Source organism: Panicum hallii, chromosome 5 (assembly GCF_002211085.1).
Source record: "Panicum hallii strain FIL2 chromosome 5, PHallii_v3.1, whole genome shotgun sequence".
In the NCBI taxonomy this organism is placed as follows: domain Eukaryota; kingdom Viridiplantae; phylum Streptophyta; class Magnoliopsida; order Poales; family Poaceae; genus Panicum; species Panicum hallii.
Window position 1 is genome coordinate 9,421,106 of NC_038046.1, and position 21,912 is coordinate 9,443,017.

The 21,912-nt window shown below is 43.1% G+C and overlaps 5 protein-coding genes across 6 annotated transcripts; 3 read left to right on the forward strand and 2 right to left on the reverse strand.

Annotated features, from left to right (window-relative positions):
- LOC112893249 (auxin response factor 3-like) lies at positions 1 to 5,720 on the forward strand. Of its 2 annotated transcripts, none has more exons than XM_025960467.1 (10): positions 1 to 771; positions 889 to 945; positions 1,432 to 1,614; positions 1,709 to 1,793; positions 2,377 to 2,467; positions 2,546 to 2,710; positions 3,144 to 3,260; positions 3,338 to 3,413; positions 4,112 to 4,274; positions 4,361 to 5,720. In XM_025960467.1, exons 1-10 carry the CDS (start codon positions 541 to 543, stop codon positions 5,239 to 5,241), a joined length of 2,049 nt encoding a protein of 682 aa, XP_025816252.1. In that variant the 5' UTR covers positions 1 to 540; the 3' UTR covers positions 5,242 to 5,720. The 2 variants fall into 2 exon arrangements, with proteins under 2 accessions (XP_025816252.1, XP_025816251.1); XM_025960466.1 differs by having other exon boundaries at positions 460 to 771; positions 4,352 to 5,720.
- Positions 5,721 to 5,865: 145 nt separating this feature from the next.
- Positions 5,866 to 7,264, reverse strand: LOC112893250 (5-pentadecatrienyl resorcinol O-methyltransferase-like). The gene is made up of 2 exons (XM_025960468.1): positions 6,286 to 7,264; positions 5,866 to 6,186 (listed from the first exon to the last, which is right to left on the reverse strand). The coding sequence occupies exons 1-2, from the start codon at positions 7,060 to 7,062 to the stop codon at positions 5,884 to 5,886; spliced, it is 1,080 nt and encodes a 359-aa protein (XP_025816253.1). The 5' UTR covers positions 7,063 to 7,264; the 3' UTR covers positions 5,866 to 5,883.
- A 325-nt stretch (positions 7,265 to 7,589) lies between these two features.
- Positions 7,590 to 11,774, forward strand: LOC112892381. The gene is made up of 3 exons (XM_025959562.1): positions 7,590 to 7,632; positions 10,019 to 10,223; positions 10,789 to 11,774. Exons 1-3 carry the CDS (start codon positions 7,590 to 7,592, stop codon positions 11,369 to 11,371), a joined length of 831 nt encoding a protein of 276 aa, XP_025815347.1. The 3' UTR covers positions 11,372 to 11,774.
- An 833-nt stretch (positions 11,775 to 12,607) lies between these two features.
- On the forward strand, positions 12,608 to 15,309 carry LOC112894085 (optic atrophy 3 protein homolog). The gene is made up of 4 exons (XM_025961684.1): positions 12,608 to 12,947; positions 14,052 to 14,186; positions 14,407 to 14,493; positions 14,804 to 15,309. The coding sequence occupies exons 1-4, from the start codon at positions 12,819 to 12,821 to the stop codon at positions 14,975 to 14,977; spliced, it is 525 nt and encodes a 174-aa protein (XP_025817469.1). The 5' UTR covers positions 12,608 to 12,818; the 3' UTR covers positions 14,978 to 15,309.
- A 151-nt stretch (positions 15,310 to 15,460) lies between these two features.
- On the reverse strand, positions 15,461 to 20,047 carry LOC112894084 (reticulon-4-interacting protein 1, mitochondrial). The gene is made up of 7 exons (XM_025961683.1): positions 19,666 to 20,047; positions 18,918 to 19,145; positions 18,620 to 18,693; positions 17,883 to 18,042; positions 16,979 to 17,098; positions 16,786 to 16,894; positions 15,461 to 15,917 (listed from the first exon to the last, which is right to left on the reverse strand). The coding sequence occupies exons 1-7, from the start codon at positions 19,903 to 19,905 to the stop codon at positions 15,736 to 15,738; spliced, it is 1,113 nt and encodes a 370-aa protein (XP_025817468.1). The 5' UTR covers positions 19,906 to 20,047; the 3' UTR covers positions 15,461 to 15,735.
- Positions 20,048 to 21,912: the final 1,865 nt, after the last annotated feature.

Sequence of the window (21,912 nt, forward strand, 5' to 3'; positions counted from 1 at the left end):
ATCCCCTCACCTCACACCGCACCCCAGTGGCTCTCCCTCTCCGCCCACCCTTCCTCTCACCCGCACACCTCATCCCCACCTCACCGCGCCGCCCTCGGCTTCACTTCACATCACCAGCAGCAGCCCGCGAAACAGCAGCGTCATAAAGGCATGGGCGTCGCAGGCTAGCCACAGTGACGCAGCGGCAGCCGGCAGCGGCCCAGGAAGCAACAGCGACCGGCATCGATCGCGGCAGCCGAGGCGGGGGGAGAAGGGAGGAGGGAGCGCGGTCGCCGCAGGAGCAGAGCGGCATGGGGGGGGGCCTGACTGACTGACTGACTGACTGGGAACGAGATGGCTGGAGCGCGACGGCCCCGGAGGCATTAATGGGGTGCTCATCCTCCTCGTCCTCCCCCTCCTCTCCTCCTCCACGCCGGGTTGCGGTCGGCTCCGCCTTTTAACCGCCTTGCCCTGGAGGGGGCCGAGCGGCGGACCGCACGGGCGCACGACCGCGGGGGAACCGGAGCAGGAGCCGGAACCCTAGTGGCGGCGGCGCGCGCCATGGGCATCGATCTCAACATGGTGGACGGTGAGGGCGAGGAGCGGCGCCCCCCGCCGGCGGTGTGCCGGGACCTGTGGCACGCGTGCGCGGGGCCCGTGGTCGCGCTGCCGCGGCGGGGCAGCCTCGTCGTGTACCTGCCGCAGGGTCACCTCGCTGCGGTTGGAGGCGGGGACGTCGCGGCGGACCTGCCGCCGCACGTGGTGTGCCGCGTCGCGGACATCGAGCTATGCGTGAGTGCGAGCAGAACTGTGCCATATCTGCGAGGTGTTTTAGCCTTTTAGAGGTGGCCGGCGGCTGTTTTGGGGCTCCATTGTTTTTTATGACGGGACTCGCATGGCTGTGCGCAGGCGGATGCGGCGACGGACGAGGTGTACGCGCGGCTGGCGCTGGTGGCGGAGGGCGAGGTAAACATCTGCTCGAAATTACCCGATTGGATTCGTGTGCTCATGGGGGTCCGCGGGGATCACGTTCCCCATGCTTGGATAAGATTTTTGGGGTGTCAAATGTGTCATAGCCTGTTTCGTTTTCAGTTCTCGGTGTGGTGTAAGCATTCGTAAATGTGTGCGTTTGCCTTTTTTGGCTTTGGCTGCTCAGGTTGATTTGGGAAGAGGCGCGATAGATGGAATATGCATTTTTAGTTCCTTCTACGTTGAGCTCTTCATGGTGATTTTTGGTTGGAAACTTGGAATAGGCATCTTCGTGTAATGTAGTTTCATTTAGAATGCCTAGCATACTGCTATTGGCATATTTCAGTACGTAGTGAATCTTTATAGCAGTCAGCTATAATGAACAAGGACGGAATGTGAAATTAATTTCCTGAGGGATATGAAAAGAATACTTTCACGTTTATTGTCACGTTTAAGAACCAACTGCACATTTTGTTCAATCAGGCATTTGGGAGAAATGTGCGTGGTGGTGGAGTTGAAGGGGACGATGACATGGAGGATTTTGATGCTGAAAGGAAGTCCCGGATGCTGCACATGTTCTGCAAAACGCTCACTGCCTCTGACACTAGCACACATGGAGGGTTTTCTGTTCCTCGCCGAGCTGCTGAGGACTGTTTCCCACCGCTGGTGATATATCTTTCATTGTGCTATTTGGCTCTTGAAACTGCTCCTTGCCTTGTGCTTCAGTGTTAAATGCTTTTGGGTGCTGTGTTCTTGGTAGGACTATAATCAACTCAGGCCTTCTCAAGAGCTTGTTGCCAAGGATTTGCATGGAGCCAAGTGGAAGTTTCGTCATATTTATAGGGGTGAGATCAGTTTTACACTTTACTAGACAAGAAATGAATAATGCCCATTTTACAATATATGTGTTTACCATGTTTCATGTGAATATTTCGTATCACACTTCTATATGAGACTTATGAGTGTTGCTTCCATATAAGTTTACATTTCAGAGGCAAATAATGTCCAATGCTAAAACCTCTGTTCATGTGTTATCTCTTTTTATAACACGTGTACCTACCCTAAATCTTGTTTAGTAATTAATATGAAATCTGTAGCAGATGTAGCCCAAACTTTAAAATTTCTATTTTCAGGGTACTATTTTTTCCCCTCAGTTTTGCATTTGCAAAAATCTGACTGATATGAATTCTGTTTCACATTCTAGTATAAGTAGTGTTTTATAACTTTTATCGTGTGTGTGCTTTTATCTTTGAAATATTGTGTGCACTGTGAAGATTAATTGCTTTTCTCGAGCAGTGTTTTGTTTCTTACAAGAATTAGTGTATTTTGAATAATAGTGCAGCTGATTTCTGAACTTGGTGTTGCTTAAGTTGTTTTTATCATTATCTATTTCAAACAAGCAAGTGATGAAATTGCTTTGTGTTCCAGGTCAGCCTCGTAGGCATCTCTTAACAACTGGATGGAGTTCATTTGTCAATAAAAAGAAACTGGTTTCAGGGGATGCAGTCTTATTTCTCCGGTAAACACATGAACAATGTGGTAGGCACAGGTGCATTGTGTATCTTATTCACCAAAGTGTTTTTTGTTACCTTTGTAGAGGTGATGATGGTGAACTAAGATTGGGCGTAAGGAGAGCCGTTCAGCTTAAAAATGAGGCCCTTTTTGAAGATTTCAGTAGCGACAGTGCAAAGCGACATACGTTGTCTGCTGTATATGATTCCTTGAAACATAGAAGTGTCTTTCACATTTCTTACAATCCAAGGTTTGTTGACTTAACATACATTATTCGTTCTGGTATTGTCTATTTTGCTTTATATCAAGCATGTAATCTTGACTTGGTACAATATGGCATTGTTGATGACATACTGTAAAATGCTCAATAGTAAAGTTAAGTAGTGATCGTGCTTAAACATGAACTTTGATACATTTTAGCAACTTTCTTCTTCTCTGTATCTTTGCTGGTAACATATCCCATGCCTAAATCCCTTGACTAACATCTCTTGGTATCTCTTGGTATAAGTTGCTATCAAAGTTACTCCAAAGCATAGGAATTTGTATCTCTGCTAATATATAACAAAAATATCAGTCGGAATTCCTGTAAAAGAAGACTTATATGTTGAATACCAACCAAGTAAAGAGAGACTTCTGTGTTGGTTGAGAATAAACAGATTTCCATTTGAATTCTTTGTTTGCAGAGCTGCTTCTTCGGAATATATAATTCCATACCGGAAGTTCCTTAAGAGCCTCAACCATCCAGTCTGTATTGGAGCGAGGATCAACTTCCAATGCCAGAATGAAGATGTTAGTGAAAGGTCTGTTTCTTTTTCCAATTAAACTAAAATTTTGTTGTACGCATTACATTCCTGTTTCTTACATTCTATCTTTTTAGGCGATCTGGAATGGTTGTTGGCATTAGTGAAGTAGATCCCATGAAATGGCCTGGCTCAAAGTGGAGAAGCCTGCTGGTATGCATTTCTGCTGATCTTGTTGAGCTTTAGACTCTGAATCTCATTATTGCCAGCTGCCTGGCAAGCTTTTATAAATGTATGCTCTTTTGGAGACTGGTTGGATTCTGGTAAAGATGGTTTCTACCGCAGTCTTGTTAAGGGAGTAAGTAGAGGACAATGCTAACCAATAAACAATGAATTTCCATGCAACACCTTAGGTCTTCGACCGCAAGAGAAATGCAACAACACGAACAATACTAGTCTTGAGCTGTTGTTAACTCGTTATTGTTGGTTGGGTGATAGCTATATGCAATGTTTCATATTTTGACCTGGTGGAAATAACCATGCATGCTATACTGTGGCAAGCTTATAAGGAAACTTAAATCAAACCACCAGCCTGGATATTACACAGGAAAGACCAACATGGCTTTACCAGGTGCCGAAAACTTTACAACCACACTATGTGCGCAACAACTTAGAAGTTTTTTGAGGTTTTGATCTTCAGCTACAAGTATTTATCCACAATGAAAGCATAATGGTGAAAATGTCTGCTATTTAGCACGAATTGCTGACGTTTGTCTTGCTTCCCTTTTAAATAAGAAATAGTACATGCTATGTATACTGAGGATAGTTCAATTTATAACTGTCTATTCATAATGATCAGTGCTATGCGGATTAAGTAATACTTGGTTGCTGAGTGTTGTCTCTTTGTACAGATAAGATGGGAGGATGGTTCTGAATGCAATGGCCAAGATAGAGTATCTCCATGGGAGATCGATATAGTTGGTGGTTCAGTCTCTGCTGCCCATTCTCTGTCTGCATCTAGTTCTAAAAGAACCAAGTTATGTCCTCCGGGAAATTTGGACGTTCCAACAATGTGTAAGTTCTCATAGCACAAGACTAATGTCTGTACATACCTACACTATCCTTGAACTGCTAATTGACTATCGCATTAGATGATGCAGGGAATGGTTGTACTGACTCCATGGAAACTGGAAAGTTACCCAGGGTCTTGCAAGGTCAAGAATTGATGGGTTTTAGGACTCATCGTGTTACGTGTGCTGCTCAAACAGCTGAGGTTGCAAAATTTCAATCTTCTGATGCTAGTAGGTTCCTTACTAATGCACGAAGCTGCATGTTGAGTGGTCCAACAGGCAGACTTGCAGTACAGAACTCTGGCTTTACCTACCAATATGTAGGCTTCAATGAATCTATTGGATTCTCAGAGGTCTTGCAAGGTCAAGAAATTTCTCAGGCAGTTCCTATGTTCCAAGGAATGATGTCTGAGGCTTGTTCACTGAAAGGTGTATATGGGCTGCGTGGTTATATGCACACCCCTGCTGCTGTTAACGGATTATCAGCCACAGCTCAAGAATGTTCTCTCACACTATCTACTCCGCCTGCAGCACAAGTGCCCCCTCCCCATCCCAATCACATGCTTAACCAAACTGTGTCATCACAGCTTGGTTTGGGAAACAAGACTGCTGGCGAAGGTGCAAATGGCAGTCAGCCTTGCCCATTTGATATGTCGTGGGAAGCTCAGACCAGGTCACATCATGAAACACCTGCTCAAATTAGCTTGGATCAATTTGAGGCTAGGAGAGCTTCAGCACCTGGAGATGCTGCTAAGATTGGGTCTGGTGGAAGGGAGGTTCGCAAAACTAGCTGCAGGCTTTTTGGTTTCTCATTGACTGAGAAGATCTTGCCAGCTGATGATGATAGCGTGAAGGAAGTGAGTTATGAGGCTGAGTGCCAGAATCCACGGATGCTGGACTTGTTCGGGTACAACCGCTCCACCCCTAGTGCTGCTCTTCCGGCTCTCTGTGCCGCCCCCTTCGGAATGTGATGCTACTTCAGTTATGTTTCCTAGTATTTTCAAGCACTCAGATTAGAAGTTCTACTTTCCCAGTACCCCAGTGTATGCATAAGCTGCCTTTTGACCTCATTCCCTCCATTGGTCTGCTCAAGCTATTCAGTCATCTGCACAAGTCAAGGAAGGATGATTGGTGAACCATTCCCCTGCATGCCTCACCTGGCCACCCAAAGTATTATGGTTGTGTATCCTGATATGCACCATTGTAACTTTTGTGGCTATCCTTCAGATCCATTGTGCGATGAAGCTGATGAAGCTAACGATGTCAGATTTAGATTCATGGGAAGGTCTGTCAGCTTTAATGTATCTGTTATGTGTCTTTAACTGAGCTCCTGTATGACTTTTGTAGCTCTATCATGAGCCTTGGTTGCAGTGGCCTGCCTAGATCGTGTGATTGTATCAGTATGTAAGACCATTGCTTCGTTTCAAGATATGTTGCTTATGGACCTTTATTCTGGTGCGTTGTGTGTGGATGCCCTGTCTATTCATAACATGAATAATCATTTTCCTGGTAGCTTACTGGGAGATCAGTCGTGTAGAACCGTCTGAATGTTTGAGAATGGCTATTTGACTGAAGAAACAGAGTGCAGAATGGTCTGCGTGTTCTAGAGGAAATCAAGGGTAGACCTCGATCACCGATCGGATTCCAAGGAAGGCCACGATCTTGTAGCCGCTGAAGCCCGCGTCCTCGAAGATCTTGCGCCACTCGCGCTCGTCCCGCTCGGGGCTCCCGACTACCCCCATCATCATCACGTCCCACAGTAGCTGCGTCTCTGTAGCCTTCTCATCCGCCGGGCTCGATCCCACCACCAGGTCCATCACGATCACCCGGCCGCCGGCCTCCCTCGAAGGGATCGCCTCCCTGCACCGCCGCAGTAAGCGCACGCACTTCTCGTCGTCCCATCCATGCAGGACCCACTGCACAAGTCAGCAAGGTAGCAACCACGAAGTCGTCGTTCAGTTTCACATGGTAAAGGAGAGTGATGAGCTGATGGCGAAGCGAAGTGGGCGCCGGACCTTGAGGAGGACGGCGTCGGCCTTGGAGACGCTCTCGAACATGTCCCCGGCGACGAACTCCACGCCGCCGCGTTCGTCTGGCGGTACACTGGCGACGACGTGTGGCAGTTCAAGGACGCTGCACCTGACGTGCGGGAACGCGGCGGCGATGGCCCTGGCGGCGCCGCCGGACCCACCACCGACATCCACCAGCGAGGTGAGGCCCCGGAACACGTCGCGGTGATCGCGCACGAGCACATCCATCACGAAACGGCCGTCGCACGCCATGGCGTCGTTGAACGCCGCGCCGAACTCCCGGTCGTCCTTCGCCACCGCCCAGAGGTCGCGCCCGTGCGCGGCCTCGAACGGGACTCGCGCCGCGGCGGTGCGGGCGTCCGCGGCGCGGAACCAGGACGCCAGGGACATGGACGGCGACACGACGATGGGGTGCAGCATGGCGAGAGCGAACGGCGATAGGCCCTGCCCACCCGCGCCGGGCGCGGACACTAGGAGGCGCGAGAGCGGGGTGAGCCCGTAGCTGGCTGCCGCGTCATCGAAGACGAAAAACCCGGCGTGCGCGAGCAGCCGCATGAGGCGGCGCAGGTACGGCGCCCTGGAGGGTGGCAGGGAGAGCGCCGCGGCAAGCTCCGGGACCGTTGCAGCGCCGCCGAGGCGGTGTACGGCGTCGGGGATGCCGAGCTCGACGGCGCACCGGAGGGACATGGATCTGGTGTACGCGAAGACGTGGTTCCACAGCTCGGCCTGCGCACGCATGAGCTGATCACCGGTGGCGTCCATGGCTCGTTCGCTAGCTTGGGGCACTCCGAGAGAAGATCCAAGATCGGTTCCTAGGTTCTTGTCGGTCCGCGCAGTCGTTCCATATGGAAAATGGTGGTTGTCGTTTTCATCTTGCAAGTGCGTGTGTTTTATATGCACAAGTCAAAAACTAATGCCGTATTACGAACTAGTAATCAGTAGCCAGTGTAATCACCTAATAGTTTATTGCTAGCAGTAGGCAAGTTGCTTACAAGATACAAATTGTAGAGTCAAAACTCATAAGGGAACTGCCGGTTAGATGTGTGATAGTGTGCCCCTCCCTCTCTCAAAATATTCCATCTTTGTACAAATTGTCATTACCATGTAGTGACGGACCGTGAGGCAAAATGAATTTTACGGGAAGCTTGTAAATAAGCACAAGCGCTATGCTCCATTCATTTTAAATAATTAGTTGTTTTGGCTTTTCTAAATTTATAGACTTTGCTATATATCTAAATATAAATATATATGTAGATGCATAAAAAAACTATATATCTGGAAAAGTCAAAATGACCAATAATATAGGCCGGAGGGAGTATGTACCAAGTCTCTGTAAGCATTAACGATTACACATCTAATTAGGTTATAATTCATTAGAAATATGAGTGATCAAGAGTACTATCAGACTAACATGTACCAAAATATAATGCATTCGGTCCTTCTCTTTTGAGAAAAAAAATGAACACAAGACTTCTTCTCACATACTATTATTGATACCGAATTTAGGGATTACAGATTTACAGTATACCCAATTGCCTGAAATTAGCTGAGCCATACTAAGGGGATGTTTGTTTTCCACCTAAATTATATAATCTAGCTTATAATCTATAATATGAAACAAAAATACTATAGATTATAGCTAGATTATTCCAATCTGTAAGCTAGATTATCATAATCCTATAAGCTACTCTCCTCTAGCTTATAGATTATAATCTAGATTATATAATCTTGGGTGGAAACAAAGACCTAAGAAAATTGGTTATAGACAGGCACGTTTAGGGAGCTTTTGGACAACGGCTGCGGCGGCAATAGCCCAGATAGTCCGCGAGACATAAGCGCCATGGCCAACGAGCTATAAAATGGTTCGAGCTGCGAGCTTCTCCATGTCACGAGTGCTCTCCATTGTTGTTGGACGTCAAGCCCTCGTGCACTTGCGATTGAGGTCGTGGATGAGTGCGTGGATAGTGCGCACTCACCTAACATCAAGACAAGTCTTGACTACCAACCAAACAAGTTCATTTCATCAAAAAAGATCCAAACAATTTTAATGTGTATAAAAGAAAGATGAAAAGCCAAAACTCGATTTTTTTTACCGTAGGATAGATGCAAAAGTAGAAATTTCGTGGGCTTAGTGGAGAAAGGAACGAAGGAAAGGCGTGTGGAGACGAAAATATGGTGACGAAGTTAAAAATTTATATTTTAAGGCTACGGCATTCAATCTCGATATAGATTTTATTGGGCGATGATGGTGCAGTAAGATTAATCCGCACTAACACTTACTTCATCCGCCCTATAAGAAGTGTAATTTTAAGATTTTAGATAGGATTAAAGGATAGAAATCAAACCGTCGCCGTTAGATAGATTGAATCGATGACTAAGAATAAGAACGAAAGCTGATCAGATTGGGATGGATAGCCATATTAATTTTTTATCGAATGCGAAGTGAGCGGATGCTTCACAGATATGGTTACGGATAAGGAATTTTCCGGATATTGAAAATGGTGTGGAGTCGGATCAGCGAAAGTAGATAAAAATACTCCAATGACACATGTTTAGCATTTTATGCATTAGAACATCGAATCATTCATAAACCAAAAACACAACACGAAAAATACTCACCTTTGTGTTTCACAATGTGGTTTGGAAATCACATCTAAAGTATTATATTGACGCTCCATACTTGATTGTGTTGGCTATCTAAAGTAATCAAATATTCTATTATAAACCTTGGATAATCCGTATGTAATTATTGAATAATCCATATTTACCGGATTTTGCTAGTATTGTATTCTACTTCGCATCCGCGCGCAATCGGATTCGAGCTATCATACCGCATAGATATAAAAAAAACTCATCCACATATCCATAAAACTTGTATTCGAATCAAATTTGGAAATTATGTATACCACTTTCACTCCTAGATAAAAAAAGAAGTATTCTGGGCGTGGGTTGGATAGAAAAAAAATAGTTGTTGCAGTATGATCAATCCTTTTATGAGGAGCAATGTGATAGTTGTCTCTTTTTTTACCAGCAAAAATTACACAAAAAATAAAAGTACTCACTTCATTTCAAATTATAAATTATTTTGTTTTTATTGGGAGGAAGTACCGTGCGTGTACTTCATAGAGGTGATTTTATTGTCGCTTGCTGTCAGTTAATACAAAAGATTTGATGATCCAGAGCTAGCTCAAGCAATAGCGATAGGAGAGCTGTCTCCTTTTCCTTATAGTACTGTCTCCTTTTCCTTATAGTACAATTTGCAGCAAGTTGTTATGGTATCTGACTCTTTAAGTGTTATCAAGAAGATAAAATTTAAGTGTTATCAAGAAGATAAAATCTAAGGTCTATGATAGATCTTATGTGACAGTCATTATTCACGATGTTAGAAATTTAATCAGTGAAAATCCTTTTGTAACTTTTACCCATATTAGTAGATGGTGTAATGAGGCAGCTCATGTTATAGCTAAGCAAGATGATGTGTTTAAAGATGTAATTTGGTTTAATGAGCCCCCAGACACGATTCGGAACATAATCTATAACGAACGTTTAGTTTAACAGATTTACTCAGTTTAATATATTACTTCGTGTTAAGAAAAAAAAAAGTACCGCGCGTGTAATTATAATTTGGAATGAAGGAAGTAATTGAGAAATGACAGTTCTACAGGGGTGTTTTTGCAATTGTTTCCAAGATAAGAGCCGGATGACATATGTACTGTAGACATAGTCAAAGTTGTTCAAGGGAAAACGAAGAAAAGATTTCGAGGGGACAAATTTCCGGCGATGTCGTCGGCGGCGCCGGCTGCTAGCGCGTGGTCGCGGCCATCTGCAGCCGTGGGGCTCCGCGAGGCGGCCTTCTTCCCCGGCAGCGCCAGCTTCGCCGCTACGCGACTCTGCATCGGACGACGTTACTCGGACAGAACCTTGTGAGCCCCCTTATCTCACATGATATCTTCGATTTCTTGATCCATTTTCTTGAGGTCGCCTACGAATTTCCTGGTGGTGGATCCACTCGATCGATTTGATGGTGTTATTACCTGTTCCTCTCGTGCCCCTCCCAATTTGGAACGGTTCGGTCCTTTTGGGGAGTAATTTCTCTCGTATCTTGCGTATAGATTTGGAATTAAACTGCGCTGATAGCAGATTCTTTGTCAATTAGTCGCTAGTGCGGTGCTCCAGGGGAGGGTGACCCCAAATGGAAGGTTAGTTTGATGAATATGAGGCCTCCAGGCAGTAAACATTTATTTCTTTCAAGCATCGATTGCTAACGCATATTCAGTTGGTTCTAATTCTAAAGGCCCAAACTCCACCTTGTGAACCTAGACTCCCTTAATCAACTGCACGTGTAATTCTTAACGAAGTATTTGCAGAACTTTGGACCTAGGAGAAAAGATCAGGAGTGGTATTTGCACGAATGTGATTTCGAAACACTTCCCACAAGAAATGCAGAATCATATGCTATTCTCAAAATGGCTTACATGTCATCTTCAGTGCAGGGATTCAAATTGCAGATTCCAATTTGAGAAGATGCAAAATTGTCCCTGTTAAAAGTGGGGAGTCTGATGGATATTCAAAAACTGAGGATATGTTGGTCGATGAAGAAACTCTTCAGTCTAATTTGGACAGAGCCATCGAGGAAGAAGATTATGCCCGCGCCGCAAAGATCCGGGATGATCTACGTATCCTCCATGAGGATGCTGAAGCTTCACTCCTCACAGCCAATGCACGGTTCTACAATGCCTTCAAGAATGGAGATATTGCTGCGATGTACTCTATCTGGGCTAAGGGTGACCATGTGTATGTAATACACCCTGCTGCAGGTCGGATATCTGGTTATGATGTGGTCATGCAAAGCTGGGAGATGGTTTGCAATGCAGATTATGAGTTTCCACTGAGTATTGATCTCAGGAACATAGAGGTTCACATCCGTGGCAACCTTGGTTACGTCACATGCTTGGAGGTGGTGAAGAACAAAGGAAGAACTTGGGGAAAGCAAGTCGCCACCAACATCTTTGAGAAAGTTGATGGCACATGGCTGATATCTGTTCACCATGCTTCGCACATCGAAGAATGAAACGCGCAGACACACTTGGTGACCAAGGATGGAAATTTTGACAGAGACCACCATGTGCAATTTTGAGAATTTTGTAGCTTCTGTGTACTTAATGGATTATTATGAATTGTGCATCTATATTCCATAGGAGGCTTCAGTTTTTGAAGTGAATTTTTCGGTTAATTTTTTATTTTCAGAGTTACAGGCATATATTGTCAGATGGACCATGTATGAGTTGACCAGTAGTTTTACAATTATCTGATGGCAATGGCTATGGACTTGGCTTACAAGAAACACAGTCCATATCCAAGCTACTTCGTTGTAACCATTCTGTCATACTTCTTGTGAACTATAGAGTCAAAGTTTTTTTTTCTGGGAACTGTGGTGTCACAAATTTTGGTGATAAACTTGTTTGATGAAGTCATAATCTTCCAGCTTGAGGATGCTGAATTTTTTTACTGGCAACTTATCATTACTGGCAGTTAAACTTGTTTATGTATGTGGTGTTTATCTTGCTCGCTGTCTTGAGAAATCGTTGAACCGAGGCATGGACCTAAGTTCAACCATGACACGTCGATAGTAAATCCTCACTGTTGATTATGCACATATATGTGTGCAACACCGTTCAAGAATCTAATTATTTTTAATGATTCAAATTTTAAATTAACAATGCACAGAGTATCCTAGGGCAACCCCAGTGCTGGTTTGACTTTTGAAATTCACCAAAGCCGAATAAAAGTATGGTTCGCATGCTCTACTGCTGCATTCGACTGCTGCTCCAAATAAAATAAAAAAATTCAAAACTGGATGATGGTTGAGCACCTGCGCTGCGTACGACATCCACCCAGTCCTGTACGTGGAGTATTTTAATTGAGATAGTAGCTCATGGTTCGAATCGTCTGCATGCTTCGATTTTTGTTCTGACATTGAGCAGTCGATTGCCCCAGCGCGCTCAGTTCGGTTTAGGGTGTGTTCATTTTTTAGACTAAATTTTAGAGGGTCATATTAAAAATCTTATCATTTAGAAGTATTAAATAAAGTCTAATTATAAAACTAATTGCAGAACCCCAGATCTAATTCGCGAGACGAATCTAATGAGGTATATTAGTCCATAATTAACGGATGATTACTGTAGTATCACTGTGGCAAATTATGAATTAATTGGACTCATTAAATTTATCTCGCGAATTAGCACCCATCTATGAAAAAATTTTATAAACAGATTTTATTTAATACTTCTAAGCCTGAACCCGTGGGGCATCGATTCCCACTCTTTCTGCGCCCATTCCCACCCTCTCCTTCCTCGCCAAGAAAAAGCAAACGCGGCGAGCAACAACCTCCGCCGCCGCGCACCAACGCCACGCCCCGTTCCCTCTTATGACTGAAGAACCCCGCGCCTTCCCCTCGGCGAGCACGGTCGGAGGAGACTAGAGGAGTAGCAGCAACGACGCGGCCGGGGAGGAGGGCGATGATGCTGCCGCTGGTGAAGCTCGGCTCGCTAGCGTTCCGGACGCTGAGCAAGCCCATCGCGGCCCGCCTCAAGCACAACGCCGGCATCCACCCCAAGTTCCGCGGCTTCATCATCGGCATCGCGCAGGTGATCGACAATCCATCCCGTCTGGCTCTTCTTCGTCTCTGATATTTTTCCGTACTGCAATCTGCGTTGATGCTTCGATTAGTTTCTGTTTGCCGTGGAGAAACTTGCGGTTACTGCTGTTTTTGTGGAATCTCGCAAGTTGGGGCTGCTTGATCCTTTTTTTCTTCAGTACGTGTTGCGTAATGCAGCGAGCTTTCCGAGTTTCTGGTCTTCTTTACAGTGGCGTATTGTTCTTACAATGACTTGGATTGTTGCGTTTGATCGCATGAGGGATACCTGCGGAATCGATTTCTGGATTATTGCGTTTGATCTCACGAGGGATACCTGCGGAATGGATTTCTGGATTATTGCGTTTGATCTCACGGGGGATACTTGCGGAATGGATTTATTCAATGTGCCATCCTGTCAGGGATTCAGAAATTTTGTTCTCATGTGGGAAGATGTACTGCCTTGATTCATATCGTTAGTGATATGGTGAATGAATTATTGTTGTGTGTCTATGATCTTATCGTATCCCAAGAGTTAGGTGTGGAGACTGGAGACGTACATGCTGCTTTTTCTGAATGTTCATACCAATATAAATATCTGGGTGGTGAGGACATCTCAGAATGATGCACCTTAAGGGTCAGTTAAACTTGAATTTGTGTTTGATGCTATATCAGTATTGTGCGTGTCAGGTAATGATAGGCCCGGTTCATTATTTCATACTTCGAGAGCAATAGCAATGATACCCCACAAGAACACGATAAAAAAAATTCCACAATAGTCCTTGTAAAACACTTCAAATGCTGATGATGTAGGCACACCATCTTCTGATGGAAATAGCGGCTTGAACATAGAAATGCTGTTCAGTGCTTCTGAGGGAAATTTTCACCATGAGGTTTGCATTGTTCAACAACTGAAAATGCAGCAAGTTACTAGCATTGTTCCATCATGGATTCATGGTATTGGTTTTGTTGCTATTTTGCTTGCACCTTATGTGTTGCTCCCTTAGTGTAAATTGAATAGATTCAGTTTCTGTAATCGCAAAGATGGAATCACAGTACTCTGCACCATATGTTATGGGATTGCTGTAACTGGTACATTTTATGGCACATTGTTCAGGCAAACCATCGTTTCACAACAAATATGCAGAGGCGACTTTACGGACGTGCAACTGACATTCACATTCGTCCCCTGAATGAGGAGAGAGCTATTCAAGCTGCTGCAGATCTTCTTGGCGAACTATTTGTTTTCTCGGCAAGTATTTTTTTATCTGCATTATACTGAATAGCAAATATCATTTTTGAGATAATGTGAATTCAAATGGATTGACACCTTTCTTGTCATGTATGGTGGGAAACTCAAATTTTGATCATTTTAGAACCTACCATTCCTTACTTCTGCACTAACTCCTCAGATTGGAAATGTGTATCATGTCAAATGACTAGAACTGACGTGAACTCGCATAATTTCTCAGGTTGCTGGTGCTGCAATTATCTATGAGGTGCAAAGAAGTGCTAGGTCAGAAGCCAGGAAAGAGGAGGTCCGTAAGCAGGAAATGGAGGTAAGATGACTGCCTCCAACTATTCTGTTGGAGACATTAGTTTATCTTTTAAATGAAACATGACATTGCCAGGATATATTCTGAACAACAAGTGTAAGACAGACTTAAAATTTGATTTTAATCACTAGTAGTTCCTCTATTCTGGGCTTATGTGATGTTTGATGAGTACTGACAAATTTCAACCGTATTGTACAGTCCATGCATCTGCAAAAAGAATAAGAAACGAAGAAACATAGATGGCAATTCTACCGCGTATTAAATCTTCTCAAGCCTCTTCCATGATAATTGACTGTCCATGTCCAAATGACAGGCGATAAAGAAAAGGGAGGAACAACTAGCCATCGAAGTGCAGCTCATGAAACAGAAGATTAGCGAGATGGAGCGGAAGTACTCGAAGTGGACTCTTCTTCCGGGGTTCCGCGGCTTCGGCACAGCCCAGGCGGCAGCTCAGCCTGCTGGTACTCAGCAGCCAACAGCTGCGTAGTCGCTCTACCGCTGCAGCTGTCAATAGTTTGCCATCCTGCATTCTGAACAGCCAACTGCAGACTGCCTCTGTTTCCCTTGCATTACTCAGTTACATTGATTCGTGAAAAGTCGTCGACAAAAGGCTAAGCTTTTGTAGCGTACGTTGCAGATGCTGAATAGTACGAGAGGAAGTTGAACTGAATCGAAGTTTTTAGCGGATCAGACTGACATTCAGTTCAAAGTTTTGACATGCCCAAGAAGACAGTCTTGGAGCCTAGGAGCTGTTGGTGATGCAATGTACAGTACCTGCATCTCGTGATTTTTCACATTTAAAGTGACTTCATTACCACCTTTACAGTAGCTTCCTGTTCGAATCTGGTCCCGACATGCATTGTTTTACTGAATATCCTTTTTGAGGAACAAAAACGCAATTAAAAATGTTCCGGCAAAGGTGATGTGTAAAATTTCCTGTTCGAATCTTTCTCTTTGATATTGCAGAACAGGCAGGGGAACAGTGAAATTGCACCACGAAGCATCAAGTATCTCGATGCAAGTATACATGCGGTGTGTGGCAAAAGAAATGCATCCGCAAAATCTTGGCCGTACCTGATATGATTATGTACCGCATTCCTACTGAAACAGAATGATAAACTGGAACAGCAAAAAAGAAAATCCTGACAGCATCAGAGCTATTCAGATTTTCCAAAAAAAAAAGTTACTATCATGATTTACAAACGCACAGCTCTTCAGTTCCTGAGGAGGAAGATCTTGCTACCGTTAGTCGAATTCTAGGACCACCTTGCCAGGAACTAACTTTTTCTCCTTGGCCATATGAGCTTCTCGTACTTGGTTGATGGGAAAAGTCTTCTCCACAGGTATCTGCAACTTCCCAGCTCCAGATAGCCTTTGGATCTCATGAAGCCCTTCGGAGTCAGCTCTCATGTAAGTCCACCAATACTCTGAAATTAAATTGGATAGAGGTATCAGGACATCTTATATAAGTGGCATGATATGTAGCAGTAGCACATAACCTACATAGAGATGTGCTTCCATAATGTATTGCGTTCTTAATGAAGATCCTAGTGAACAGTGATGAGGAAGCTAAACTTAATGCCACCTACAGAGTTTTACACGAGACACGTGCAAACATACATCATAATTTCATATAACACATCCATAATTTCATGTCCTGGATGTTTTTCTTTTAACAAATCCCATTGAGATATCAAGATCCAATCAGTTCAAAAGGAGCAACTACACCACTTGCCGGGTTAAAAAAAAAGGACAACCCAGTGCTCCCAACTATGTTAATTGCACATGGAAATTGAGCCCAATATCCTGTAAAGAATTTGGGGGATTGGTCTACAGGACACTTATATAATGTGCCTTGGTCTGCACAGCACTCATTAGCATCCTAGAGACAAAAAATGAATGTGTTGCAGAAGAAAAATTCCACACACAAAATCACTAAAAATCAGTTCTACAGACAAAAAACTCAAATAATTTGATCCATTGCTAAATTATAATTAAAAAATTGCTACTGAAGGTTGCTTTAGCTCGCAGTTGCTAGTATTCCTCCTGAGAACCCTGTTAAAGTTTGGATAGGTTTACTTATGATACACCGAAATTTTGGGAGATCTGACTGTATTCTTATAAGTTCTAGCTGAAATCATCTTTGCCCTTGTCTAGTTTGTGATTACCAGCAATGTGCCAGTTCATTAGAATTGTGATCCTATTTAGGACTGGAACCAGGATCCCAGAATTGAAACACAAAACAAAGGAAATTCAGGTATCCAAAAAACAAACGTGGGAATAAAAGCTCATTACCTATTCCATGAGAATAACGATACTGCATCTGTTTCTTTAGCAAAGCAGCAGTAGCAGCAGGAAGCCCTACAGCCAATCCATATCTATCTGCTAGTGCTGCTGCTTCTCCCTACCATGTTGCAGGATAATATGATAAGAAAATATAGGATAGAGACAACAGAAGCGCAAAAAACACAAAATGCAGATCAATCACCTGAAGAGTCATATAGTGTCCACCTCTCCTAAGAACATTTATGCCAATTCTTTCAGTCTCAGGTACTCCAATGGTGTCTAAAACAGCATCAAACTTTCCTTTAACTGCTGCTTCTGTATCCTGTAAGGCAGGCCATCTAAGATGAACAAGATAGTACTCAAAGCAAGGGAATTTCAATCTTCAAAAGAAAATGCAATGCAGGTAGGACGATGGCTATTCATTTATCCAGTAGTAGAAAATACACATGTTAATTGGCAATAAATCATAGTTCAGAAGAACTAAAGATTTCAGCATCTTCTATTACAAGTTTATATTAGGCTCCACATATTTGTGCAACTCAAACCAGCTAACAAACAAACAGACGTCAGGAGCTCCCCCCCCCCCCCCCTCTCTCCCCTCCCTCTACAATTCTGTAGATACCGAATTTTCATCTTCATACATGGAGAGAAAAAAAATAGTTATATTAGGTGTAGGCAAAAACACAGATTTAAGTGTCTGCAGCAAATCGGCAAGTATAGTATCACAGGTTTGTTATGCAGATGGGAGCAGCAGCAAAGCATTAAGCAGTTCTCCAGAGCTAAGTGCCAAATGAACATTTGGTTAGAATTTCCTTTTTCTCCCATGTATAAATAAATCACCAGCTATTATGATAATGGAATTACAGTGATAGAAGAAGGCCATGAAGATCCATTCAGTGCATTAAGTATCATACAACCATTACATAATCACCCATATAAATACAACATTTTCTATCCTGCTATAAACAAAGAATGTCGCTCACATGCGCAGCAAGATTTCACAAGATAACTGGACAAGCAAATAGCATATTGGAAGGGCAAAAGAATTAACACTTTGCTACTTTATAAAAGGTCGAATAAGGATAACAGTTTCAAAGGCTATTTACCTCAGTGATGTAATCAATAGCTTGTTCAGCACCAGCTCCCATAACTCGTTCAATACTTTGGGCTCCACAGGTGGCAGAAACCCCACACCCTGCAGCTACCGCAAGCTGTACAGCAGCTAGCCCAACCGCTCCTCCTCCACCAATCACAAGTACTCTTTGTCTAATAAATTGTAACAAGTTGCATCAAACTCAAGCGAATAAATAAACAAGACTGCAATATGCTTCCAGTCAATCAGTAATGAATTGGCATTTTGCAGATAATGACACGAAAGCATGCATATAAGCATGCCCTGTTCGCCTAACTAACAGAATGGTCTTCAGATGAACACCACGAGACAGTTGGGGATCAAGTAGAAGACAAGGAAGGGCCGAAGGGTAAGTGCTGAGCAGAGCATCACAAGATTTTTTTTTCTTTCTATTATTACTATTTACTAGGGAATTAAGGTAAATTCAAAATTATACAAATCTGTATAGAAGCATACTAACTTTTGCCAGTCCTATGCTTCTTAGCTGTTCTCTACACAAGCATATTATAATGACTCATACCATTACAAAAAAAGGGAACGAAGAAAGGAAAGACCATGAAACTGTCAGTCACAGATTAAATTTTGTAACATTAGAATAGTCTCTAGAGTAACACAAAAATGAGTTCGAGTGATTGAATCAAACATAAACTGAAGCAGCAGAAGCAAAATGCTATCTGCCTATTAAATGGTGTATATATATAATCAACATACCCTTCAGAAATTCGAGCCGTACCATGTAAAGCACGCCATGCAGTCAATGCAGCAAATGGGATTGCACTAGCCTCCTGTGACATAGCAATGGTTTTATAGAAATTTGTAGTAAGATGCTTAGCACTTGGCTGAATTCATAATAAAAAAATGTGCTACTTTCCACTAATAAACAATGTGAACAGGGATAACATTTTGGACATCCCTAGCGCTCTTCTTCACCAAATAATATTGATCCTAGCATAGCATTTCTTATAATATTACTAGAAGGAAATGGGTAAATGAATTTAATGACACCTACCGCATGACTGAGTGTAGATGGTTTGGGAGTAAGTTCATCCAGTGAAAGAATTGCATAATCAGCATATGTCCCTCTGAGAGCTGTTGGATGCAATGCGCCGAACACTTCTTGCCCAATAGAAAATGACGACGCAGAAGTCCCTGTGGCTGCAACTTCACCGCTAATGTCCCGTCCAATGATCAGAGGTAGGAGGGGCCTGAATATGGAGCGTCCATAACCAGATCGCATCTAAACAAAACAACGACGCTTTTAGCATGTAGATAGCAATAAACAACATAGTAACATAACCCTAAAGCAGTTTCATAATTCCAATAGCATATAGGAATACAAATTCAATTATGTGTCCAAAATTACTAAGTCATCCATCTACTTTTCCCATGATTCTGCCTCCTTAGACAATCTATCATAATGTTTGTAGTAATCTGTACTACATTGGTTTTTCAAATTTCTAACCTGATATATTTGCCCAAAATCAGATAGTACCACGTGACTCATTTGGGGGTCATAAATTATGAAATACTGCCTTTTGCCTTTGTTGCAAATGCGTGTTCTTTTCGCAGGACAATGTTCAATGTGTTCAAAAGAGTGAAATCACAGTAAATAATAAGAAACCATTGCAAAGTAATCCATGACTCTAATTTTGCAGCGCCTAAACCAAGTTGAACCCCCAACATGCAAAGATTTTTCATTAGACGTTTCCGTTAAATCCAATGGAGGGAAGGGCGTAGGTCCAAAATGGAGCACTCACTCGCAGGTCCAAGGGGTTGATGGAGACAGCGCGCGTGCGCACAAGCACCTCCCGCGGCTTCAGATCGGGCACGGGCACACCCTGCCTGACCTCCAGCACCTCCGGCCCACCATAACGCGGCACCACCACGGCGCGGCAGCTCTTCTCCGCCGCCGCCGACGCCGACGCCGACGCCGACGCAGTAGATGCCGGCCGCGCCCCGGAGATCCGCCGGCGGGCCCTCACCGCCCTCCACCACATCACGCTGCGGCCTCGCCCCACAGAACCCTAGCGTCTGACGCTAGCGAATCGCGAGCCGGGAGGCAGCAATGGCTGGTTCGGCGACGCGACGCCCTTGTTGGAGACCGGAGGAGGAGGCGAGCGAGGGGGAGAGTGCGAGAAGGGGTATATCGGTTTATGTGATAATGACATGTGGGGCCAGAGAGAGCGGGGTTCAACGTGTCCTCGCGCGAGCAGACGTGGCTCGAGCAGGGTGCGACCGTGCGAGAGCTGAGAGCCGCTGGGCGAGCGGGCGAGGTGTGGACGATGTGTTCGGTTCCCAGCCAGGAGGCGCGGTGCCGCGGTTGGAGGGATCTCGTCCTTCAAACAGAGTTTGTGCGGTCCAGATCTATTGGAGTTGGTAGATCGCGCGAGTGGATTAGGCTTTGCAACGCTGACACCAAAAGACGACTTAACAATAAAGTATTCGATAACTAGAAGAGCCGCAGGATATAGGGAAAATAAAACAAAGTACTTCCTCGTATGTAGATATATAAGTAAAAGTTATATATCTAAAAGATTAAAATGGCTAATAATTTAGAAAGAAGTAGCGTAAAAGGCTTTATACAACTAAATTTCACATGCCAATTGGTGATAACAGTGTAGATGGAGAACTTGTCGCCAAAACAAAAAATGACTTACAAACAAATCAAAAGATAAGCCAACTGAATTTTGATGTAAAGGATTTTGTTTAGGCGTAGATGTACAGGACATTTTGAACCTTAAGTTTTGTTTATGATTTTTATTTTAATGCTTTCTTTAGTTACTATTGAAGAAGGTATCGTTGATAGTGGCATGACAGAAGAATCTAATAGCACCGAGAGGGCTAGCATATTAGGCGAAACATTGTTATATCAAAACATGCAATAAAAAAAGCTATGGTAAAACGTTCAGCTGGTAAGATTTATTACGGTGGAATCTGTCTACCAGGGTTCGAGTCCTTAACTTAAAACTGGTGCTCCTATTTTACTAGATTTATTTCAGGATTTAACCGCACTATTCTTTGAGCAGTAGGCGACGTGCTCGTCGATAGTAAAGCATAAGTGTTGACTTCGTCAATCTCGAGAATTTGCTGGCTCAGTCTCTCGGAGGTGCTCATAGAGGTAGGATCGCGTGCGTATATTTATAGGGATGAATGTGCGTATGTTTATGAGCGTATCTGTACTATGTTTTGCGGAAACAAGTTTAGAGTAAATCATTTTATAGAGTCCAGAAACTTGCACAAAAAAGATATTAAGATGGTGTGGATAGACAGAGATAGAAAACTATGGAAGGATAATGGATAGGACATCACAATAGTTAGAGATGTATTAGATATGAACAATATATTTTTGGAAAAAAATCCGATTTACATCATCTAATTATCATAAAAGTTTGATTTTTTCAACCTTCAACTATAAAATCGAGTAATATAGACCATCCAACTTTCAAAACTGGACAATTTTGGCCCTTTGAGCGGTTGCAAAGATAGTTTCTTTGTAAAAATTAGAAATATTCAAATTTAAACTTAAAAATTTATAAGTAATTTATTTTAAATAAAAAAAATGCAAAATAGCTATCGAAAGTTTTCTAAAAATACAGCCTATCCATTGGCACTCTACTTGCCAGTTATTCGGATCCAATCTTTTTATATTTATAGTATTTGGTTGCTTATAGTTATGCATATTTATTTTTGAATAAATAAGATTCAAATAGAGCAATAATAGATAGGTTACATTTTTTGAAAAAAATTGGTACTAGTTTCATATTTTTCTAATTTGAAATGAATTAGTTTTGATTTTTTATCTAATTAGATTTTTTAAAATTTGTTTAAAAAATACAAAACCACCTTTAAAACCCCCCAAAGGGCCAAATTTGATCGGTTTTGATTGTTGGATGGCTATCCGGTTTCGTGGTTGAATGTTAAAAATTGAACTTTTGCGGTAGTTCGAGGATATAAACCGGATTTAGGCCAGTCTCAGTGCACAGTTTTATAGCATAGTTATTAAA